General features: G+C 38.4%; 1 protein-coding gene, 1 long non-coding RNA gene and 1 pseudogene across 9 annotated transcripts in view; 1 reads left to right on the top strand and 2 right to left on the bottom strand.

The window, feature by feature from the left end:
- The window catches only part of LOC135362858 (uncharacterized), a 120,452-nt gene that overhangs the window by 56,409 nt on the left and 38,557 nt on the right, over positions 1-25,486 (bottom strand). The window contains exon 3 of one of the 3 annotated variants that reach the window (XR_010408233.1): positions 23,977-24,161. The exons of 1 other annotated variant lie outside the window; for it this stretch is intronic. This is a non-coding gene — a long non-coding RNA (uncharacterized LOC135362858). Of the gene's footprint in view, positions 1-23,976; positions 24,162-24,575; positions 24,683-25,486 lie in introns of those variants that run through there. One more of the 3 variants, XR_010408234.1, reaches the window with a different exon arrangement.
- The window catches only part of LOC123855605 (zinc finger protein 82 homolog), a 56,667-nt gene that overhangs the window by 15,918 nt on the left and 15,263 nt on the right, over positions 1-25,486 (top strand). For 3 of the 6 annotated variants that reach the window (XM_045891410.3, XM_045891413.3, XM_045891412.3), the window contains one exon: positions 10,078-15,326. In XM_045891410.3, the coding sequence (XP_045747366.1) occupies positions 10,078-11,102 (1,025 nt within the window). In that variant the 3' untranslated portion in view covers positions 11,103-15,326. Of the gene's footprint in view, positions 1-10,077; positions 15,327-23,987; positions 24,125-25,486 lie in introns of those variants that run through there. The other 3 variants (XM_064581391.1, XM_064581390.1, XM_064581389.1) reach the window with 3 other exon arrangements.
- LOC123855608 (nucleoside diphosphate kinase homolog 5-like) lies at positions 17,034-21,314 on the bottom strand (annotated as a pseudogene).

Consider the following 25,486-nt stretch of genomic DNA (forward strand, 5'->3'; position numbering starts at 1 on the left):
GCCTATTCAGGTCTTTTTAAAATGTCTTTCTGTTGGATTGTCTCTAATTTTTTTAATGATGTGTAAGGATTCTCTATATATTTTGCTTATAAGTACATTCAGTGTTCTAAAATTGTAAATACCTTCTCTCATTCTGAAATGTCTTTTAGCTCTCTTTATGGTTTCATTTTGTGAACAGAAGTTCTTAATTTTAGTCAAATTTATGAGTGTTTTGTGCTTCACACTCATTGGATCTTAAGTGAGAAATTCTTCTTCAGCTTGTTTTAGAATCTTACATAAACAGAATCACATTATCTGTACTTTTTTGTCCTCTTTAAGAAGTCTTTGCTTACCATAAGACCATGAACAGAACATATTCTCTATTATTTGAGGTTATAATTAGACATTAGAACATATGGATTATCCTTAGTGTCTGTTACTTTTTATCCTTTTTTTACAATTTATACTGCCTTTACATGGAATTCCTTGGCTTATTTTGTATTAGCTCACTAATACATTCTTCAGCTATGACCATTTGGCTCTTCAGCCTATCCATTAAGTTTTTTATTTAAAAAAAAAAAGTATAGTTATTTATTAAAAACAAAAACAAAAACCGTAGGGATGCCTGTGTGGGTCGCAGTTGGTTAAGCATCTACCTTCGGCTCAGGTCATGATCCCGGAGTCCAGGGATCAAGTTCCACCTCCGGCTCCTTGCTCAGCGGGGAGCCTGCGTATCCCTATGCCTGCCGCTCCCCCTGCTTGTGTGCACGCACTCTCTCTCTGACAAATAAATAAATAAAATCTTTATAATAAATAAATAAGTAAATAAATAATACTGTATACAAAAGGGGCCCTTGGGTGGCACGGTTGGTTAGACGTCCAACTCTTGGTTTCAGCTCGGGTCGTGATCTCAGGGTCCTGGATCAAGCCCCTCATCTGGCTCCAGGCTCAGTGAGGAGTCTGCTAAAGTTTCTCTCTCCCTCTCTGGCCTTCCCCACACACTCTATCTCTCTCAAATAAATAAATCTTTTTAAAAAAAAACTGTATACACAATAGGATATATATAACATAATGAACATAAAATTATAAGGTAATAACATGTAAATCTCTGGACTTGCATATGCAGGAGATTTGCTAGGAAATATACCTAGGAATGTAATTGCTGGGTCTTGGCATACATACTTACTACTCAGCTTTACTAGGTAATACCAAACCATTTTCCAAGTGTTTGTATCACTGTCTTTCCCTATAATTGATACTGAAAGATTTTTTTTCATTTTTTAATAATCTGATGAGTATAAAATCTTATTTTATTGTTTTAAGTTACATTTTCCTTGTTACTATTAAAGATGATTGCCTTTCCTTATTTGGCCATTATTGCCCCTTCTGTGTAATGCCATTTTGATCATTTTTGTATTAGGCCATTTGTCTTTTTTCTAAGATTGTAGGAATTTCTTACATATTTTGAGGATACTAATTTTTGGTCAATAACATATTTTGTAGACATCTTTTCCTGTTGTAGGTTCTTTATTTACCTTATGATGTCTTTTGATGAACAGCAATTCTGTATGTTAGTGTGGTTAAATTATATATATAATGGTTAAGTTATATATAGTTTATAAAACAGTCTACTTTTTTTTGCTATATGCTTCATATCTTTGGGTCTTTTTTTTTTTCTTTTTGAAGATTTTATTAAGTAATCTCTACACCCAACGTGGAGCTCAAATTCACATCCCTGAGATCAAGAGTTGCATGCTCTACTGACTGAACCAGCCAAGTGCCCCCATATCTTTGAATCTTAAACCTTTTCCTAGCCCAATTTTCCTCTATTTTTTCTTTCAAGAATTTTTGTGTTTTGGCTTTCTTATTAAAGCCCTATTAACATAACCAAAATTTATTTTTATGAATGGTTTGAGGTAGAGATCAGTTGTAATTTTTTCCCATATAAAAACAAATTATCTTTTCCCCATTGAATGAAAAGTCCATCCATTTTCCACTGATCCACCAATCCACATGTTCCTTCTGCATATATTAAAATTTTGTGTATATATATGTCTCTCTTGTCGCATTGGCCTTTTTATCTATCCCTGTCCTAATTAGTCTTACTTTTATAAAAAGTCCTGATCTCTGACAAGACAGAACCGTCCACCCTTTCCTTCAGAAATGTTTGGTTATACTTTGTTTTCCATATAAATTTAAAAATTTACATTAAGTAAAGTTTCATTAAAAATGTTTTTTGGGGCGCCTGGGTGGCTCAGTTGGTTAAGCGACTGCCTTCGGCTCAGGTCATGATCCTGGAGTCCCGGGATCGAGTCCCGCATCAGGCTCTCTGCTCGGCAGGGAGTCTGCTTCTCCCTCTGACCCTCCTCCCTCTCATGCTCTCTGTCTCTCATTCTCTCTGTCTCAAATAAATAAATAAAATCTTTAAAAAAAAAAAATGTTTTTTGGGGGGCACCTGGGTGGCTCAGTCAGTTAAGTGTCTGCCTTTGGCTCAGGTCATCTTGGGGTCCTGGGATCAAGTCCCTCACGGGGCTCCCTGCTCAGTGGGGAGCCTGCTTCTCCCTCTCCCTCTGCCCATCCTCCCTGCTCATGCTCTCACTCTCTCTCTCACTCTCTTCTCAAATAAATAAAAACTTTTAAAAAAATGTTTTTTGGGGGGGTACCTGAGTGGCTCAGTTGGTTAAGCGTCTGACTCTTGATTTCAGCTGAAATCATGATCTCAGAGCTGTGAGATTAGCCCTACATCTGGCTCCCTGCTTAAGATTCTCTCTCTCCCTCTCCCTTTGCCCCTCCCCCACTCTCTCTCTTAAAAAAAATATATGTGGTTTTTTTTTCAACATGCATTCATGAATAAAACTCTCAACAAAGTGAGTGTAGAGGGAATGTACCTCAACATAATAAAGGCCATATATAACAAGTCCACAGCTAACATACTCAACTGAAAGCTTTTCTTCTAAGATCAGGAATAAGGGTGCCTCCTCTCACCACTTTTATTAACATAGTACCAGAAGTCTTAGCCAGAATAATTAGGCAAGAAAAAGAAAAGGCACCTAATTTAGAAAGGAAGAAGTAAAACTTTCTCTATTTGCAGATGACATAATATTTATATAGAAAACTCTAAAGACTCCACCAAGAAACTGTTAAAATTAATAAATGAATTCAATGAAGGCCCAGGGTACAAAATCAATATACAAAAACCAGTTGCATTTCTATGTTCTAATAATTAATACTCTAAGAAATTAAGATAATCCCACTTACAATTACATCAAAAAGAATAAAATATCTAGGAATAAATTTAATCAAAGAGGTGAAAGAACACTGAAAACTATAAGACACTGATGAAAGAAATTGAAAAGACACAAATAGGGGTGCCTGGGTGGCTCAGATGATTAAGCGTCTGCCTTGGGCTCAGGTCATGATCCCAGGGTCCTGGGATCGAGTCCCGCATCGGGCTCCCTGCTAGGCGGGGAGCCTGCTTCTCTCCCTCTGCCTCTGCCTCTCTCTCTGACTTTCATGAATAAATTAAAAAAAAAAAATTAAAAAAAAAAAAAGAAAGAAAAGACACAAATAAATAGATATTTGTGTTCATGGATTCAAAGAATTAACGTTGTTAAAATGTCCATACTACCCGAAGCAAGTTACAGATTCAGTGAAATCCCTATCAAAATTCCAGTGGCAATTTTCAGAGAAATAGAACAATCATAAATTTGTGTAGAACCACAAAAGAACCAAATAGCCAAAACAATCTTGAGAAAGAACAAAGCTGGAGGCATCACACTTCCTGATTTCAGACTATTTATTAAAAGCTATCAAAACCAAAACAGTATGGTATTGGCATAAAAACAGACACATCAGTCGATGGAACCAAATAGCCCAGAAATAAACGAACACACATATGGTTAATTAATTTATGACAAAGGAGCCAAGAATATACAGTGGGGAAAGGACAGTCTCCAATAAATGGTGTTGAGGAAACTGGAGAGCCACATGCAAAAGAATGAAAATAGACCTCTATCTTACACCATGCACAAAAATCAGCTCAAAATGGATTAAGGACCTGAACATAAGACTTGAAACCACAAAACTCCTGGAAGGAAATGTAGGCAGTAAGCTCCTAGATCCTTGATATCAGTCTTGGTGATCATTTTTTTTGAATTTGACATCAAAAGCAAAGACAACAAAAGCAAAAATAAGTGGGACCACATCAAACCCAAAATCTGCACGGCAAAGGAAACTGTCAACAAAATTAAAAGGCAACCTTCAGAATGGGACAGAATGTTTGCAGATCATATATCTTGATAAGGGGGTAATAGCTAAAATATATATGCAGGGGGCGCCTGGGTGGCTCAGGCATTAAGCGTCTGCCTTCGGCTCAGGCCATGATCCCAGGGTTCTGGGATCGAGCCCCGCATCGGGCTCCATGTTCTGTGGGAAGCCTGCTTCTCCCTCTCCCACTCCCCCTGCTTGTGTTCCCTCTCTCGCTGTGTCTCTCTGTGTCACATAAATAAAATCTTTAAAAAAAATAAAAGATATATGCAGAACCCATAAACTCCACAGCAAAAAATCCAATTAAAATATAGAAGATATAAAAAGAAACATGGAAATTTTAGAACTGAAAAATACGGTGGCCAAAATTTTTTAAACTTACTGGATAAGCTCAATAGAATGGAAATAATGGAGAAGTTAATGAACTTGAAGGTAAGTCAAAAGAAATTAGTTCACATAAATAGCAGAGAATAAAGATTAAAAACTTAAAAATTTAAGAATGTAGCCTCAGGCACATGGGAGACAACAAGAGAGGTTTAACATTTGTCACTGAAGTCCCAGAAGGACAAAGTTCAGGACTGAAAAAAGTATTTGAAGAAATAATGGCTTACTAAATTTGGTAAAAGATAAAACATAAGAAGCTCAACCACCCCAAACAAGAGAAACAAATCTGTACCAGACACATCACAATCAAATTGCTGAAAATGGATGACCAAAAAAATATTGAGAGAACCATAGAAAAAATAATACATATAGGGAAACCATTATTTGAATGACTGGATTTCTCTTTCTCTTAGTAAACCATGGAGGCCAGAAGAAAGTGGAACAATATTTTATTGTGCTAAAGAACTGTTAACCCAGAATTCCAAATCCAGCAAAAATGTTTCAGGAATGAAGGTGAAATTAAGAAAAGCAATACTGTAAACAGACTCATCTGAGGGTCCCTGTGGGACCAGGCAGTAGTGGGGAGACTGGCTAATGAGAGAGAATTTATACCATCTTAAAAGAGTAAGCACTTGTTAAGTCTAGAAGACAGCTGTCATATGAGAATGGTGGCCCAGTGCTTCCAGATAATGTTTTTCAGGGAATCAGAAATCCAGATTTTCATATTAAATCTGATATCTCAAGGCTAATAACTAAATCAAAACTTTAGAGAACTCTTGGGGGCAACATCAAACAAAAATGCATGAATAAGATACAACCTGATTCATCAGGTTTTTACTTCTGTGAAGTTCTCTTTTTCTTTGAACTTCAGAAATTCTACCAAGATATATCCAGTTAAAACTCTTCATAAGTTCTGCTCAACACAGAAAGGAGCTCTGTGATTACTAAGCATTTTGTTCAGCCCTGAAAATTTGTTTCATTGTTAGATCTGCATCATTGCATTATCCAGAACTCATTTTTTAAATATAATTCTCCCTCCCCATGATTCTTACTACTTTTTTGTCATCATTTTTATCCTTTCTCTGAGAATTTTTTTCATGAATTCTTGTTTTAGTGATAATTGACTTTTCACTGTGGAATTTGAAGATTTAGCATACACCTTCATCTTCCAAGTAGCATGATTTTTAAATTAAATTATTCAGTTCACTTAATGACTTTGTAAAACGTCTTTCATTGCTGAGCTCTAGTCACATTTCACTTCCTATATGACTTGTTCTTTTCCATGCAATTAATCCTTGTCTTAATTGAGAATTGCTCAGTTTTCTCAGTATCTCTCATTAATCTCTTTTCAGACACATCAGGTAACTGGTTTATTTTTTGAGACATTTCTCCTCTAACCTGTTCTGTCCCAGTTGAGACTATTACATAGCTATCATTTTAGAATTTCTCTTCATTATCATCCCATTGATTCCCTTCACCATACTCCTTTGAATTTCTTTTGATCGCTTCTATATTTGGATGCCTTGGATACATTGATATACTTTGACTCTTGGATCTCTTGCCATCCTCTTTCTTGGTTTATTCCTTCATTATTCTAAGGCACATGTCCCAAAAGAAACCAAGGAAAGTATTCAAGAAAAGTAAATAGTGTATTTTATGAACCCTTATATGTCTGAAAATGTTTTCATTTCACCTTCATTTTTCATGGATATTTGACTGGAGATGTAATTTTAGGTTGAAAAACTTAACTTCAAAATTTTGATGGCATTGTTCCATGGATTTTTGAAATTTAGCATCTAGGGCGCCTGGGTGGCTCAGTCGTTAAGCATCTGCCTTCAGCTCAGGTCATGATCCCAGGGTCCTGGGATCGAGTCCCACATCGGGCTCCCTGCTCGGCAGGAAGCCTGCTTCTCCCTCTCCCCCTGCTTGTGTTCCTGCTCTCGCTATCTCTCTCTCTGTCAAATAAATAAATAAAATCTTTAAAAAAAGTAAAAAATAAAACAAAATTTAGCATCTAATGTCATTGAGAAATCTAAAACACATTCAGGTTCTTAATTCTTTTATGTGATTTGTTTAATCTCTTTGGAAACTTTTAGAATTTATTCTTTATAATGTTCTAATATTTCAAGTTGAGGTATCATGATGTTGATTTTATTCTTTCATTTGGGCACTCACTGAGACATTTCATTCTAGAAACAAAATCTCTGAGATTTTCTTGTATTATTTTCTTGATTATTTATTCCCCATTATCTTCTCTGTTTCAAATTTGAATGTTCACTTTTTATTTCCAGTGCCTGGCACCATGTCTGACACATAGTATGGGCTCATTAAATTTTTTGAATGATTGAACACTCATAATTCAGATCTTGAATTTCTTGTCTTAGCTCTAGAATTTTTTTTCCATTTTTCATATTTTTTGTACTTTCTGTGAGATTTTATTAAGTTCTAATTCTCACTGTTCTTTGAATATTTTTTCTGACATTATTCTCTTATGAGATTGTTATGTTTTTAGAAGCATTCTTTTTCTGAATATTTAAATTTTTCTCCACTGTCTCTCTTTCCTGAGTTTTTTCCCTTGTTCATTTTAATCTCTCATGTTTAAGATTTTCCTGAAATTGTTAATGACTCAAGGCTGTCTGCTCATATAAAACTATGGTAGTAAAAAGTTGATCTGAGCTCATTTACATCTGAGAATGTGTAAATTTATTGGTGGTAGGTACTGTAGAGTGATCTACTTAGAACAGTTCATTGACTGATACAATTTATCGAGTCTTCTCTATTGGGCTGGTTTTCTCCAGAATGGAATCCTCTACTTTCTTTCTAGGAATCAATAAAATGAGCTTGACTGCCAGATTCTGAAAGTTTACTGAGGATATCAGGCTGGGGGATCAGCCTGCTGTATGGGGTAGATTTGAGAATCTGAGGTCTGTCTGTTTCTTACAGATTTTCAGTTAATCTTCCTTTTTGCAGCCCCTCATGCACCCAGCTTTCAAAGATACCTGTTGATTGCAGTTCTTGGAAATAACTAGATTGTACAGTAAGACCAATCTGCAACCTAGGTTTCAGTGTGTTTATGGTTGACACATTATTTATTACCATTACCTCTACTCTAGCTTCCAAAATTTGATTGTTGCTCTTCCCTCTCCTATTCTTTGTCCTTAATGGAGTTTCTTCTTTTGTTTAATCTCATCACTATCACTTTAGTGGGACTTCTTGAAGGAACAGTAATAAATGTATATATTCACTGTGTGGTGTTTGAAAAGAGTGTATCCTTTTTTTTCTAGAGGAATTTTTAAAGACATCTTTTATTAAGGAGTATATATTCAAATACTTGCTAATTGAGTCAGTTAATAAATATTTGTTGATCTTCCAGTATGTATCAGATACTGTGCTTAGAATTGGATACATATTGGTGAAGACAATAGACATTTTACTTTTAAAATGAAGTAAACACAAGGACCTTAACACCTATTCAAGGGAAAAGATATTAAGTGAACCTGAATAAATATGTAATTACAAATTCTGAAAATCCTGTTAAGGAAGAGAACAGAGTGCTAAAAGTGTAATTACAGGGAGGATATAATTTGGTCATGGAGTCAGGGAAGGCCTCAAAAAGTATGACCTTTAGAGATTTGGAAAGGGACTAAAAACTGGGATCATTTGAAGAACTGCAAAATAGGGCCAGCCTAGCAACCAAAAGGGAGCATAGCTTGAGATTTGTTTGAAGAGGCAGGCAGCAACTAGGTCATTCAGAGCTTTGTAGACCATGTTCAGCAGTTTGGCTTTTATTGTAAGAGAAATATAAGGGATGGATTTAAGATTGCAAACCTCAAGTGGGGAAACTAGGAAAGAAAGAGGCTGTCCTGATAGTTCAAGAGATGTATTAGATATTTTATTAAAGATAGGAAGAAGAGTTTCAAGATATATTTAGGAGCAAGATTAGGAGGTATTTGCTGAATAATTATATGAGAGAAAGAGACGATGGTACTCGAATGATTTTCACTTTTTTGGTTTGAGGCTTTCCCACTGGGTCCATAGTGTGGTCTTCAAAACACTTCACTGCCTAATGTCCCCATTTTTGTATAGAGATTCTTTCGTATTATCTCTCAAATACTAACACTTATTTTATGCCAAATACTTTTTATATATTATTTATAATCCTCACAATGATTGTAAAAGTTATTACTTCTATTATATAAACAGAATTGAGGGCTCAGAAAAAGGAACTACTTTGGCCAAGAAAACAAAGCTTGTAATTAACCTGAGTGTGAGTTCAAAATTCATGACTGAATCTGGTAACTCTGAACTTCCAGTAGCACAGAACACTGCCTTTATATTCATTCTCTTCCTTCTCTTTAAACCTACAAATACCCTTCCTGTCAGTTGGTCATCGCTATCATAATGCTTATGTACTTGTTAAGTCCTTTTCTCTTCTAAGATCAGCATCACAGAATTCCAAGCCAAAAAGTATTTTCATCAAACCCCAAACATATTCCATATTTAGCCACAAAAGAACCCTCGCTATCTACCACTCACACTAGATTCATTCATTCTCCCATCTAGATTGCCACCCTCTATTTCCTTATCATTTGTTAAAGAGACCCTGGGCCTCTAGTTGCAGAATCTAGACCAGTGCTGTCCAATAGAACTTTCAGCGATGATGGAAATATCCTAAGTTTGTCATTTCCAACATGGTAGTCATTAGTCACAATTGGCCAGTGGAAATGTGGATAGTGCCACTGAGGAATTAAATTTGATTTTTATTTAATTTTAATTATGTTAAATTTAAATACACACATATGCTCATGGCTACTGTAATGGACAACATAGATCTAACCAGGGGCTGGCAACATTTTCCTAAAGGGCCAGGTAATAAATATTTTTAAGTTTGCAGTCAATGTGTTCTCTGTTACAACTACTCACTTCTGCCATTGTAGCTTAAAAGCAGTCATAGACAATATGTAAACAAGTAAGTGTAACTGTCTTCCAATAAATCTTTACTTATAAAAATTGTTGCAGTGCTGCAGGTCAAGTATGCCAAAGCCTGGGAATTTTTTCTTAGACATATTCATTTAATCCTGATAATAACTCTTTTAAGTAGGTATGATCATTTCCCTTATTTTACAGTTCATCTGTGGGATGCTCTTATAGCTGTGTGTGCATATGCTGTGAGATTTTATATGTGTATTTATGATTAGAGTCATTTTGTAACAAGGGAGATAAGACTTAAGTCATCTTTATGTTCAGCAAGTTCCCCTAAGTAATTCTGATCCATAGCAATGTTTGGAAACCAATAGCTTATTACTGCCCTCATCTTAATATATGATCTGTCCTCGCTCTTTTCTTGTCTATTTTTTTAAAGTTCAGTTTAATTCTTCCATTTTTATTGAAGTTTTATTTCTCCCAAACAAGAAAAATGTGAGTGATTACTTTCATATTTTCTTTCAGTCCTGGAATCAAGATGTGAGACCAAGAAATTATTTCTGAAGAAGGAAATTTATGAAATAGAGTCAGCGCAGTGGGAGATAATGGAAAGACTTACAAGACATGACCTTCAGTGCTCTAGTTTCAGAGATGATTGGGAATGTAATGGCCAGTTTGAGAAACAACATGGCTCTCAGGAGGGACACTTCAGTCAACTGATATTCACCCATGAAGGCATGCCCACTTTCAGTCAGCATCCATCCTTTACATTACAGCAAATCATTAATAATAAAGAGAAATATTGTGCAACTAAGGAATATAGGAAAACCTTTAGACATGACTCACAACTTAGTACACATCAGATAATTCATACCATTGAGAAACCCTATGAATGTAAGGAATGTGGAAAGGCCTTTAGACATCCCTCAAGACTCAGTCATCATCAGAAAATTCATACTGGCAAGAAACCCTTTGAATGTAAGGAATGTGGGAAAACATTTATTTGTGGTTCAGACCTTACTCGACATCACAGAATTCACACTGGTGAGAAACCCTATGAATGTAAGGAATGTGGAAAGGCCTTTAGTAGTGGCTCAAACTTCACTCGACATCAGAGAATTCACACTGGTGAAAAGCCCTATGAATGTAAAGAATGTGGGAAGGCTTTTAGTAGTGGCTCAAACTTTACTCAACATCAGAGAATTCATACGGGGGAGAAACCCTATGAATGTAAAGAATGTGGCAATGCCTTTAGTCAGAGCTCACAACTTATTAAACATCAGAGAATTCATACAGGTGAGAAACCCTATGAATGTAAGGAATGTGAAAAGGCTTTTCGTTCTGGTTCAGACCTTACTCGACATCAGAGAATTCATACTGGTGAGAAGCCCTATGAATGTAAGATATGTGGGAAAGCCTACTCTCAGAGTTCACAACTTATTAGTCATCATAGAATTCATAGTGGTGAGAAACCCTATGAATATAGGGAATGTGGAAAGACCTTTAATTATGGCTCACAACTTATTCAACATCAAAATTTGTACTGGTGATAAACCATAGAATATATGAAATCTGTAGGAAGGCTTTTAATTACAGCTCAAAACTATTCAACATTAGAGAATTTACCTTGATAATAATCCCTTTAAATAGAATAATGTGAAAACATCTTCTTTGTTGATTCTAGTTTATTCAACTTGAGAAAAATCATGTAGGAGAAACACCCTATGAGTAGAATATATTTTGGAAGCCCTTTAATAAAAGCATATATTTCTTTTGACATTAGATAATTCAAGCTAGCAAATACTGAAAATCGTAGCACTTTTGACATCTTTTTAACCTTATTTTAAACCTCACAATTCATGTGAAATATAATCCTAATTTTCATTTCCCCCCTAATTTGTCATAGTGCTATATCCTTAGTATTTTAACCCATCTTAAATTTATAAAGTCCAATTTCTTGACATCACAGTTTGTAAAACACCTTTAAAACTTGAAAGAAGTGATCTCTTTATTCAAAGATGGCTTATTCTTTTTGTTATTTACGAAACTTAGGCTTTCTTCTTGTAAAAACAGTGATGAAAAACTTAACACAGTAAATAGAGATCCTTTCATTGCTTCCTGGTGTTTCCTTATGTTGCAATATAAGGATGTGTGGTATCATTTTATCAAATTCCTATTGAAAGAAATTGTAGTTTCCCAGAGTTTTTGCCATTATTCACAGTTTCCTGATGAAAATTCTCCCTAGGCATATCTTTGTATCATGTATTTTAATTGCAGAAATAATGCATGAACACATTTTCCTTTTAAAAGATTTAAACATTGCAAATAAGGCAAACATACGACTACCATCCTTGTACCCATTTCCCATTCTGAAGGATAGTCATTATCTGTTTAGTATTTATCCTTCTTAAGCATTTTTCTATGTTTTTATACATATTTGTCTCAGTAGAAATTATAAAATGGGGATAATTATAACACCTACCTCAAAATTTTGTGTGAGGATCAAATAAATTAAGACACATAAACTGCTTAGAATTGTGCCTGTCATATAATAAATACTCACTGAATGTTGGTCATTATTTTATTCATTGTTGTCATTAGTATTATTGGTTGCAAAACAACAGTTTCTGCAGAACTTGCTGAACATCAGGCAGGACATACAGTTGAAAGAAGACACCACTCAGGGTAATGAATTCAGAAAATTTTCCATCGTGACTTCTTTCATATGGAACATGAAATAATCCTAGGTGTTGGTGGGGAAAGTAATGTGTGTACCATGTGCGAAGGACTTCACTCAGACTGGCATCCTTTTTACTACATCATATAATACCTAACATAAAAACAAATAAAAATATAGACAAACCATTGTGAAACTGATGGAAAAGTATGAAAAGACAAACAATCATGTTTGAAAAATGGATAAATACACACACAAAGAGAAACCTTAGAGTTACTGATTTAAAATGTTATATTAGGGGTGCCTGGCTGGCTTAGTGGACCGTGCAACTCTTGGTCTTAGGGTTGTGAGTTCAAGCCCCAAGTTGGGTGTAGAGGTTACTTAAAATCTTTAAAAAAAACTAAAAATAAAAGGGGCACCTGGGTGGCTCAGATGGTTAAGCATTGCTAGGTCCTGGGATTGAGCCCCACATTGGACTCCCAGCTCAGCGGGGAATCTGCTTCTCCCTCTGGCTCTCCCCCCGCCACTGCTCTCTCTCTGTCTCTCAAATGAATGAATAAAATCTTTAAAATTTTTTAAATAAATAATAAAAATAAATAAAATGTTAAATACAATGCTTCTTTCTGATACATTTGAAAACCTAAATTATTTTTTAGGAAAATAAAAATTACAGCATTGTCTCAGAGAACTCTTGGAAGATTTATAAAAACACAGAAAAGGGGAACTTTAGTGTGATATAGTAACTATTACTACTAATGAAGCACCAAACCAAATTTCAGGCAAAACATTATCAACTGGTTTTTTTTTTAGAGAGAGAGAGATGGGGAGATGGGCAGAGGGAGAGAGAAAGAATCTAAAACAGGCTCCACACCCAGTGCAAGCCTGACTTGGGGCGCGATCTAACAACCCTGAGATCATGACCTCAGCTGAAATGTAGACTTGGACACCTAACCACCAAGTGCCCCTAGACATCTCGTAACATACTCAGATATAATCTTGATGTTAGAACAATCTTAGGACACCCAAAAAGGAAAGCTATTTTTTGGTGTCATCCATGAAGATATATGCAAGCATACTAAAGAAACTAGCAAACTATAGGTACCTATTAAAAGAATAATAGAAATGAACCTGGTTGTGACAGTAGCTAAAGAGGATAATATCCAGTGCCCAGTTCCAGCTAACGGATGTGAGGAAACACAGGCCCCATTTTGCCAGCTCTTCTGATTTTTTGAGAGAATCCAGATATTTTATTTATTTATTTTGTTAGTGTGTGATAGCTCTTGATTTTAAAAAAAATATTTATTTTGAGAGAGCATGAATGGGAGGTGGGGGAAGGAGCAGACGAAGAGGGAGAAGCTGGCTCCCTGCTGAGCTAGGAACCTGATGTGGGGCTTGATCCCAGGACCCCAGGATCATGACCTGAGCCAAAGGCAGACGCTTAACCAACAGAGCCACCCAGGTGGCCCAATAGCTCTTGATTTTTAAGTGGTAGTTCAGATTTTTATTTAAGGACACCATGAGGGCCAAAGGAGACATAGGGACTGCACAAACAGCCCATGAGTTACTTTTATTCTGGAGACTAGAGCAGTGAGTTTTTAATAGTGTAAACTCCTTGGTCCCAAGGAAATTTAAGGAAATGAAGGAATGGTACAAAATAAGATAATTTACCCAGAATTTCTTAGATGTGAACAGGTTTAGATTAAAATATTTCCAGGAGTAGGGGCGCCTGGGTGGCTCAGTCATTAGGTGCCTGCCTTTGGCTCAGGTCATGATCCCAGAGTCCTGGGATCAACATCGGGCTCCCTGCTCAGTGGGAGGCCTGCTTCATCCCTCTCCCACTCCCCCTGCTTTTGTTCCCTTTCTTGCTGTGTCTCTCTGTCAAATAAATATAAAAAATATATATATTTCCAGGGATAGAGTAACTAAGCTCCAAATGTAAGGATTTTTTTTTAAAGGACTTGATTCAGCCCCAATATTTCCTACATGTAGTTCTTTATTCTAAGCATCATATCAAGTTTAAAAATTGGATATATTTTATATGTTGCATATCCCATTGTTGAGATATTTTATATATATATATACACACACACATCTTGAAAAATAGTTAACCTGTGAAGAGGAAAACTAGCCTGACCATCACAGTTTTGTACTAGCAACAAAAATGTCACTGGAATTATGTATTGTGTTCTAGATGAAAGGTTAGCAGCCTTTCCATAAATGGCCAGATAGTAAATATTTTAGCCCTGTGAGCCATACTATTTCTGCTGGAACTACTTAACTCTATCATTAGAGTGTGGAAGCCTACCAAAAGTCCTAGATTAAGAAATCTGAAGTTAAGAAAATGTCCCACATCTTAACTTTGTTTAGGTTAGGTTAGTGTTTTGAAATAGATCTTTTCTATGCCTCAATTTTCATGCTTAGCAGCAACTTCCTGCATTGGATAGATACCATTCTTGGAAGGAAAATCCCATATAATATCCAAAGTTACAGGTCTATCCTTCCATTCCCCACTTCCTTTTTTCTTAGATCCCATATTAGAGGGTTTTGATTTTTTAAAAACATTGAGTTATTTTGTTACAGGCGTATGCTCGTAAAATATTTTATAACCAATTTAAGAAAAGTGGAGTGTGGGGGCGCCTGGGTGGCTCAGCCGTTAAGCGTCTACCTTCGGCTCAGGTCATGATCCCGGGGTCCCGGGATCGAGCCCCGCATCGGGCTCCCTGCTCAGCGGGAAGCCTGCTTCTCCCTCTCCCACTTCCCCTGCTTGTGTTCCCTCTCTCGCTGTGTCTCTCTCTGTCAAATAAATAAAATCTTTAAAAAAAAAAATTACAGAGATAATGCATTTGCACCCAAACCAATGAAGCAATACCAATAAACAAAAAAATCTGTCCTCCATTATTTCTCACTCCCTTCCCCTCTGTCCATTTCCTTCTGAGTAATTTTTGAACCTTGTGTATATCCCCCATATATTTCTTTATACTTAAACATTAACACAACTAATTTATTTTAGTATATTTTTACCCAAAAAATGGATGATACCTTATACATTTCTCTGTAATTTGCTTTTTAAATTCAACTACATTTTGAATTTTCCTGGTCAGTAAATGATGATTTAACTTAGTTCTTATTTTTATTTTTTGGGGATTATTTATTTATTTGAGAGAGAGAGCAGGGACGCCTGGGTGGCTCAGTTGGTTGGGCGACTGCCTTCGGCTCAGGTCATGATCCTGGAGTCCCAGGATCGAGTCCCGCATCGGGCTCCCTGCTCAGCGGGGAGTTTGCTTCTCCCTCTGACCCTCCTCCCTCTCATGCTCTCTGTCTCTCATTCTCTCTCTCTCAAATAAATAAATAAAATCTAAAAAAAAAAAAAGCTGGAACTCCAGAAATCTTAAAAAAAAAAAAAAAAGAGAGAGCAGAGTGTGGGAGAGAGAACACAAGTGGGGGGAGGGCAGAGGGAGAGGGAGAAGCAGGCTCCCCGCTCCACTGAGCAGGGAGCCGGATACTGGGCTTGATCCCAGGATCCTGGGATCATGACCTGAGCCACAGGCAGACACTTAACCAACTGAGCCACCCACGTGCCCCTTAACTTAGTTTTTAGAATGGTTACATTATATTGCATACCCAAGTATGCTTATACCAATACCTATTCAACTATTCCCCAACTTCGATATTTCAGACTGTTTCCTCTTTGCCACTTAAAAGTAGTGCTTCAATAAACATTCCTACTTTATATTCTTCTCTATTTCATTTCTATAAAATAGGTTTCCCAAACCATTTCCAATGTTTTCTGTTTCTTAGGAAGGTATTGCTTATAGAAACTTTTGGAGGGAAGAGGATAAAGGAATAGAGTGTGTAATTTTTCATATATGTGGGTGTATATACACACACAGAGATTTTAACATTTTAATCCATCTGGAATTCATTATTGTATATGGTGTGATACAGGATGTCAGCTCTGTTTCCATTCAGAAATAAGCCCAATTATGCCACAACCAACTACTGAACTATCCCTCTTTCTTCTACTAGATTAAAATACTTTTATCATATATTAAATGCTCATAGCCTCAGATCTATTTCTGTGCTTTTACAGTGATCTTTAACTTACACTTTTTAGTAACTTATTACTTGGAAATAGAGTTATATATATTATTAATATGTTGGTTTTATTTGGAAATAAAGACAAATGATTCTTTATTAGAATTTTTTATTTTATCCATTTCCAATAAGAAACTAATTGAGATTATATTTTGAATTTTATTCAACTTAAATACTGAGTATTTCAAAATGAGTTCACATTGAATTGACCTTGAGTGAATATTAATACACGTATGTCTCAAAATGTCTTTGACAACTTTTCATCTCCTTTTCCTCTAATATCTTTATGATATAATACTTCACAATACTTAAAATATGCTAGTAATAGCTGAGCATTTAATATCTCTTATTAGGGTATTGATTATCAAATGATAGATTCTTTTGATCTTTATAATCTGTGGATAAAGTAGTATCTGTCGAACAGTATTTCTTTTAAGATTTTATTTATTTATTAGAGAGAGAGAGAGACATGAGCAGGGGGGAGGGGTAGAGGGAGCGAGAGAAGCAGGCTTCCTGCTGAGCAGGGAGACCAATATGGTGTCTCACAGTATTTATACCTATTTCACTTTCTTTTTCATGTTGTAGTCACAGTGATTACTTGAATAGATTCTGTAGAGCATATCAAATAGATTATTTTTGTCTTTTATTGTGGATGTCTAGGAAGTACATTTTTCCTTGAGAACAATACTAAAGGTCATGCTGATCCAGGCAGTTTGCACATTCTAAATCTGGAAATAATAATATGTACTTATATATCACTCATATTTAACCAGTCTATAATAGTATATTTTGTCTAGATTAATAGCATACACATGAAACCCCCAAATTTAACTACTGCCCTATTAATGTACTACTTCCAAGATTATTACCATCCCATAGTGAACAAGCATTCGCACATATTTGTGGGCATTTACTTCACTATTTCCTTAAAATAACTTCTAAAAGTTGAATCTGTGGTCTTTGATATATGTTAACTAAACTGCCTGCATGAGCATAACTTGTTTTCTACTTCCATGCCTATCCTGATATTTATCTTTTAAAATTTTCTGCCTAATTTAAAAGAATTCATTTTATTTTATTCATGTTTTTTTGAGAAAGAGAGCCCGAGCAAGAGCACAAGTTGGGGGTGGGGGGCAGGGGCAGAGAGGCAGTGGGAGAGGAAGAGAGAGAATCCCAAGCAGGCATGGAACCCAATGCCAGGCTCAATCTCACAACCCTGAGATCATGACCTGAGCTGAAATCAAGAGCTGGAAGCTTATCCAACTGAGCCACCCAGGTGCCCCAAAAGAATTCATTTAAAATCACACTTCTTTCGAGATCATTCTTCTCACTAACTTGATTAAATTTGCATGCTTATTAACAATCTATTTTTTCTTTGATTCACTGCCTGTTCATACCCTTTTTCCATTGCTATGTTTAACTATTTTTTATTGCTTTCTGTCACTGTATTAAATAATATATGAATACATCGTTGTAAAGATACAAATACATTTGCAATTTCTCATAGGCTTTGAAGTCATTAAGAGAACGCCTTGGCCTGCCACTACTGAGAAGCTCTGTACATTCAGAAGCCCACCTGCTCATGACAGCAATGATGTAAGTGTGATATTGTGATTTATAATAAGAAATATATAATTGGTCTTCCTCTTGTTTTTGGCACAAAGCTCCTAAAACAATTGGAATTTCCTGTGATGAGGACAATCAAGGTGTCTTTTGATGGGTTAATAAGGTGACTTTTGGAACACCTAAGGATTAGGGTCTATGCTTTAGAAGCCCTATGCTTCCCTTCCATCTGTCTGTTCCTGAGTTATAGCTTTTTATAATAAATTGGTACTCAAGTAAGTAAAATGTTTCTGTGATTTCTGCGAGCCACTCTAGCAAATTCATTGAACCCAAGGAGGAAGTCACTGGAACCTCAAATATATAGCAGTTGGTCACAAGAACAGGTGATAACTTGGGACTTGTGACTGGCGTCTGAAGTAGTTGGGGGATTCTTGTAGGACAGAGCTTTTAAACTGTGAGTTCTGATGCTGTCTCCATGTAGACAGTGTCAGAACTGAGTTGAATTGTAGGATCCCCAGATGGTTCCCAAGAATTGCTTGGTGGTGTGGGGAACCTCCCCTCTCTGACAAACACATTGGAATTGGGTGTAGAACCCTTTGGTAAGCAAGTATGAGTTTTGGTCCAGGCAATCTACACCTAAGGAGTGAGCAATGCAGCAGCACCCTCCCTCCCTGGACAGGTACCCAGCAACCATACAGGCTTAAGCCAGCACCCCAGTAGTAATGCATTTGAGGGTGCACACAAGCTACCAACACTGCTTCTGTAATTATAATTCATTCACCCAACTTTTGCTCGGCTTTGGAAAGGCTATTCCCTGGGCACCTTGTTTCTACCAATGCAAGTGGCACTGAGTGTCAAGGCTGTGTAAAGAAGCAAAAGAGTTGGTCACTAGCAGGGAAGGCAAACATGAAGCATTGGAAGAAATCAGAAAGAGGCTGACTTCAAAGAAAATTCAGTGTTGCCTGATAAATTGTGTTCTATTACCTCACCAATAGCTAGCTTTCATGCCAAGATGTATCCATTCTAATGATGTTGCTGTTTTATTTAAATGCAGGTGATAGCTGGCATGAGAGGATATAATAGAAATGGACATAAACTTAAAGGAAAACACCATACTGTAAAAATACCTCTTCAAAACCAAATATCATAAATATATTTGAAACTGAGTTCATAATCATGTAAAATCAAACTTAATAGCTGACATTCTATAAAGAGCTTTCCTTTTTCATGCCATTTTTTCTCATTTATGGATTTTTATTTACAAGGATTTTTTAGATCTATTTGTTCATTTGAGAGAACGACAGAGAGAGTGAACAGGGGGAGGAGCAGAGGGAGTGGAGAGAGAATCCTCAAGCAGACTCCCCCTGGAGCCGGGAGCCCACCCAAGATCATGACCTGAACCAAAACCAAGAGTCGGCCACCCAACCAAAACCAACTGAGCCACCCAGGAGCCCAGATTTTAATTTATTTAATATGTTACAGTCAATTAGAGAAATTATTGATGGCACGGGAATGGAATTACTTCAAGTAGTTTTTAAATATTCTAATTTTATAACTAAGAGGGATATATTCTTTTTTTTTTTTTTTAAACAATTTATTTCACACGTAGTTACTTAAAGCCTTAGGACAGTTTGTTTGTTTTAAAGTAGAAGCATGTCTTTCACAGTAAGATAGTGATTTGTTCTTTGAGGAATTTTAAGGTTCTTCTGCAGCTGTATTGTGACACAGCTTTGGCTTGTTGGGATTATTTTTCAGGAGCCAATCAGCTAACCAAATTAAAGGATCTGCTGGTTTCTCCTTACAAAGTGCTGTGAGTCCTTCAAGCAGAGTTGGTGTTACATATAAATTTAAATAATCCTTAGCAGCTTGTCCAACTGGAATGGGTTCAATAATCACTTCAGGAAACATGAATCGAATTTCTCTTTCTGCTGCAGCAAAATCATTGCTCCCATGAAGTGCATTCCTCAGGTCATCTGTGCCATAAATTGCCCTTAAACTGTCTGGGTGAGTCTCTTTAGCTACTAAGGTATTACTTGGTCCCAAAAGTTCTTTCCAGTAAGAGATGGCTTTATGTCTAGCTAATACCATGGCAACAAGTGGTCCAGAACTCATGTAAGCTGTTAAATTGGGGAAAAACATTTTCCCATACTGTTCCACAAAAAATTACTACAGTGCTCAGGGCTGAGATGGAGTTTTCTTCTCTGAACAATGGTGAATCCAGATCTGAGAATAATATCTTGTATTTCCTCCTCTTTGTCAGCAATTCTGGTTTGATAATAGCCAGAGTTTTTTCTACATATATCTGAGGTGGGGGCATTGACATCTCCATTCTGCCTTTTCAGGGTACAATTTAGGAGATTCTCCACAGGTATCAACCGGTGCCCGCTCCGCCGGGCCACCAAGAGGGATATATTCTAAAACAGGGGCTGGCAAGCTTTTTCTGTAAAGGGCCAGGCAGTAAATTGGTTGATCCTCATTATTTGTGCATTCCATATTTGCAAACTTACCTACCTGCTAAAATTTTATTTGTGATCCCAAAGTCAGTACCTGCAGCACTTTTGTGTTCATTCATGGACATGTGAAGAAAAATGAAAAATGAGTCCCTTGACACACATGTTCTCAGCTGAAGTCAAATAAGGTAACCCTCCGCTTTCTTGTTTCAGCTCTTATACCGTAAATAAGTGTTCTTTTGGGGCGCCTGGGTGGCTCAGTCGTTAAGCGTCTGCCTTCGGCTCAGGTCATGATCCCAGGGTCCTGGGATCGAGTCCCACATCGGGCTCCCTGCTCGGCGGGAAGCCTGCTTCTCCCTCTCCCACTCCCCCTGCTTGTGTTCCTGCTCTCGCTGTGTCTCTCTCTGTCAAATAAATAAATAAAATCTTAAAAAAAAAAAAAATAAGTGTTCTTTTGGGGGTGCCTGGGTGGCTCAGTCATTAAGCATCTGCCTTCAGCTCAGGTCATGATCCCGGAGTCCTGGGATCGCATCGGGCTCCCTGGTCGGCGGGGAGCCTGCTTCTCCCTCTCCCACTCCCCCTGCTTGTGTTCCCTCTCTCACTGTGTCTCTCTCTGTCAAATAAATAAAATCTTAAAAAAAAAAAATAATAAGTGTTCTTTTCAGTCTCTTTAGTACCATGGGTTGTTTTTTTTTTTTTTCATTTTGTGCTTTTTATTGGTGATTTTGCTGTTTCAAATGACCCCAAAGCATAGTGCTGAAGTGCTGCCTAGTGTTCCTAAGCACAAGTCTGTGATGTGCCTGGCAGAGAAAATACATGTATTAGATCAGCTTTATTCAGGCATGAGCTATAGTGCTTTTGGCCATGAGTCCAATGTTGATGAATCAACTATACATAAACTGTGTATTTTTTTTAAAGGATTTTATTTATTTGTCAGAGGGAGAGAGAGCACAAGCTGGGGAAGTGGCAGGCAGAGGGAGAAGCAGGCTTCCCGCTGAGCAAGGAGCCTGATGCAGGACTTGATCCCAGGACCCTGGGATCATGACCTGAGCTGAAGGCAGATGCTTAAATGACTGAGCCACCCAGGTCTCTCAACTGTGTCTTCAAGTAGAAACACATAAAACCAGGTATGTATTGATTGGTTGAAGGAAATGTCATCAGATGTTTGCAGGAAACCCCATATTTCCTTTAGGAGCAATGGTTTGCTAATTCAGTGTTTGCAACAACTTTATGGAACTACTGTGAATAATGAGAATTGACTGTATTTTAGGCTCTGCAGGCCATTCAGTCTGCATAACTACTCAATTCTGCCCTTGTAGCTCAAATGCAGCCATAGACAATGCATACATGAACATGGCTATGTTCCCAGTAAAACTTTATTTATGGACACTGAAATTTGAAATGCATGATTTTCACACCTCACAAAATATTACTCTTCTTTTGATTTTTTTAAACCACTTAAAAAGATAGATATTATTCTTTACTCACTAGCTATGCAACAGATGGCAGGCCAGATTTGGCCTGCAGGCTGTAGTTTGCCAACCTCTGCTTTAGAATAACTATAATCTAAAATTGTATGTACTTGGGGGCGCCTGGGTGGCTCAGTCGGTTAAGCGGCTGCCTTCGGCTCAGGTCATGATCCCAGGGTCCTGGGATCGAGCCCCACATCAGGCTCCCTGCTCTGTGGAGAGCCTGCTTCTTCCTCTCCCTCTTCCTGCTGTTCTGCCTACTTGTGCTCTCTCTCTGTCAAATAAATAAAATCCTCAAAAAAATTTTTAAAAATTAAATAAATAAAATTGTATGTACTTGGGCGCCTGGGTGGCTCAGACGTTAAGCGTCTGCCTTCGGCTCAGGTCATGATCCCAGAGTCCTGGGATCGAGCCCCGCATCGGGCTCCCTGCTCCGCGGGAAGCCTGCTTCTCCCTCTCCCTCTCCCACTCCCCCTGCTTGTGTTCCTGCTCTCACTATCTCTCTCTGTCAAATAAATAAATAAAATCTTTAAAAAATAAATAAATAAATAAAATTGTATGTACTAGCTTTATTGTTAGTAATAATATTGGCATTACCATTTTAAACTATTTTATGGCCATTCTAAGCTACTGCAAATATATAAATATGCTAATATTACTAGGAACCAGGATTTCTAGAGAAAGATCATTAGGGGAAAAAAAGCAGAAACATAAAAGGTAAGAATAAAACCTTGTAACATTAAATTTGAATTAGTAATGTCAGCATGAACTGATACTTTGAGTCTTAAACAAGTTTCTTGCCCTCCTTTAACAAAGAATATCTGATCTAGAACCTAAGATATTTGACTCCCTAATCCTGGGTCGTCTGCTCTAGCCATACTGCTTCCCTTTTCTGTAAAGATGTATTTTCTTGGGTGCTTGGGTGGCTCAGTCGGTTTAGGTCTGCCTTCAGCTCAAGGTCCTCAGATGGAGTCCCACATCGGGCTCCCTGCTCAGGGAGGAGTGTGCTTCTCCCTTTCCCTCTGCCACCCCCTCCCCTGTCCTTCAAGCTCTCTCTCTAAAATAATCTTTTTTTAAAAAAAAAAAGATGTTTTGGGGGCGCCTGGGTGGCTCAGTCGTTAAGCGTCTGCCTTCGGCTCAGGTCATGATCCCAGGGTCCTGGGATCGAGCCTCGCATCGGGCTCCCTGCTCAGTGGGAAGCCTGCTTCTCCCTCTCCCACTCCCCCTGCTTGTGTTCCCTCTCTCACTGTTTCTCTCTGTCAAAATAAATAAATAAAATCTTAAAAAAAAAAAGATGTTTTTTTCTTAGCCTAGGGCTTCTTAAATCTTCCCAACAAAGTCCCCTTAACACTAAGAGGAACAGCCTACTCTAGAAATCCGGAGACGAAGCAAATAAACTACTCCATGACAGGAATTTCCTTTGAAATCTTACTTTAAAAGTTATGCTTGTTTACATTCTTCTCCATAATAAACTTGTGATTAAATGTAAATACATAATTCTCCAGAAAAATCAGGGTTTTTTTCACCAAATCCTTCAGTGAAGATGATGCTCCTTGAAAATGGAACATTCATTTCTCTATTTCAGGGTTGGGGAGAGTGAGCATCCCGGTCCCATCTAATCATCCTACCTCGTCACAGTCCTGAGGAACACACACTCGCCACACAATCGGCGCACACTGAGTGACTTCCAACCACCGTCTGTAGGGAAGGCCTGGGGGGAAAATCTATCAGAACCGCGCCACCTAAATGTTCATTTACAGACACGTTCACAGGCACTGTCAAACCCATTCTCTCACAGGCTGCCACAACATTCTCGGTCCTACACAGTCTGACACACAATTCCAGTTAAAAGCTCCTTCCCAAACCACATTCCGGTCCGCGAAGTAGCACCTCTCAAACACAAGCCGGCCACACCCAATGAAAAAATCGCACCCAAAACCACTCCAAAGACGCACACGCAGCGCCATCCGAGTAGGTCCTACGGAGAGTCGCGTTAACGCACATCCCCCTTTAGTGCGCCCGTCGCTCGCCCCCGCAGCGCTCCCGGACCTGCCGGGACTCCTCGGGACCAAGAGCCGAGAACCCCGCCCCGCCCCGGCCGCAGCCCGCCCAGACCTCCGCCGCACTCAGCTCGCGGGCGGGGTAGACGCTCGGCTCCCTGGCGCTGGCCGCGCCGGCGCACTCAGTGCCTGCAGCGCGAGCTCCCAGCAGCCTCCGCGCGCGGCCCGTTAAGCCCCGGGGGCTGTGTGTGGACTTGCCGGGTGCGTCGTGTTCTCGCTGACGCGGAGCATCACCGTGAGGCAGGTGCGACACCCCGGGTGAGCAGTCCTGGTTCGCAGGGTTGGTTCCAGCCATCTGTAGGAAAGGCGTTGCGGCCTGGAGATTAGGCGAGGGAAGGGAAGCCCTGCAGCACCGCAGAGCGTTGCGAGCCGCTCGTCTCAGGCCGAGTGTGCGTGAGAACGGCGGTGCTGTAGTTGTGTATCTGGGTGACTGTGGGCGTGGCGGGGCCCAGCTGTGACATCAGGACTATGTGCGGTTGTGAGGTCGGGACTAGTGGGTGGTGGCGTGTGTGTGACTGAATTGGGTGCAGAGCCTGGACTGTGTGACTCCGACCCCAGCGTCACAGCTCGATCTTCTGCCCTCTAGCCGCTCGAGCCCACCCGCGGAGAGGACCCCCTACCCCCGCCGCCCCAGTCAGATATCTGAGCGCCAGAGAAGACTCCTAGCCAAAACCCTCAGACCCCACTTAAGAATGCTGCTTGCCTTGATTGTGTTCAGTCACAGAACAGAGTGAAGGCAGCTTATTGTTTTGGTGAAGAACTATTTTGATGTTTTTCCAAATATTTTGTCTGTGCACTTGTGTACGTTTCTTTGTTCTGTAAAGCAGAATCACAAAAATTGATTATTTAAGGAGATAAAGACTCTCCAACACTGAAAAGAAATCCAGTACAGTCAGAAGATTTACTATATTGCTGGAGAGTACAGTGTTCTCCTCTAATTTGAAAGACTTTTGAAGACTTTATACATTTTAGGATTATGAAAACATTTACTAGGGTAACAAGTTATCAAGTGAGGTATCTTTTCAGAATCAGAAACCCTTTTTTTTTTTTTTAAGTAATTCAAGGTTGCTCCTAAGTAGAGATTTATAACAGGGGGGAGAAAGTGGTAGTAACAATAAATATTTAGACATGTTATACAGAAGAACTTGATCAAATGTTTTTAATGTGTTCAGAATAATACCTTATCAAATCAAATTTCTTGAGTTTTATGATGCCAAGTGGTGTCTCTTTGGAGCTGCTAGGGATGGAGAGCAAAAGGGGCTTTGCTCTACTTCTTGATTCCTATGAATCTTTTTTGCTAATATTATTAATTAAGAAGAATTACATTCTCAAACTTAGTTCTAAAATTTAATGATGTTGGGGCGCCTGGGTGGCTCAGTCGTTAAGCGTCTGCCTTCGGCTCAGGTCATGGTCCCAGGGTCCTGGGATCGAGGCCCACATCGGGCTCCCTGCACCGCGGGGAAGCCTGCTTCTCCCTCTCCCTCTCCCCCTACTTGTGTTCCCTCTCTCGCTATGTCTCTCTCTGTCAAATAAAGAAAAAAAAAATCTTTAAAATTTAGTGATGTTGTAATAAAGAGCAGTCCTGAAAATCTCAAAAAAAGTTTACTAAAAGAGGGGCGC

The sequence above is a fragment of the Mirounga angustirostris genome, unplaced genomic scaffold (genome assembly GCF_029215605.1).
Source record: "Mirounga angustirostris isolate CCGP_5_RB_7025 unplaced genomic scaffold, mMirAng1.0.hap1 SCAF_16, whole genome shotgun sequence".
Lineage (NCBI taxonomy): Eukaryota > Metazoa > Chordata > Mammalia > Carnivora > Phocidae > Mirounga > Mirounga angustirostris.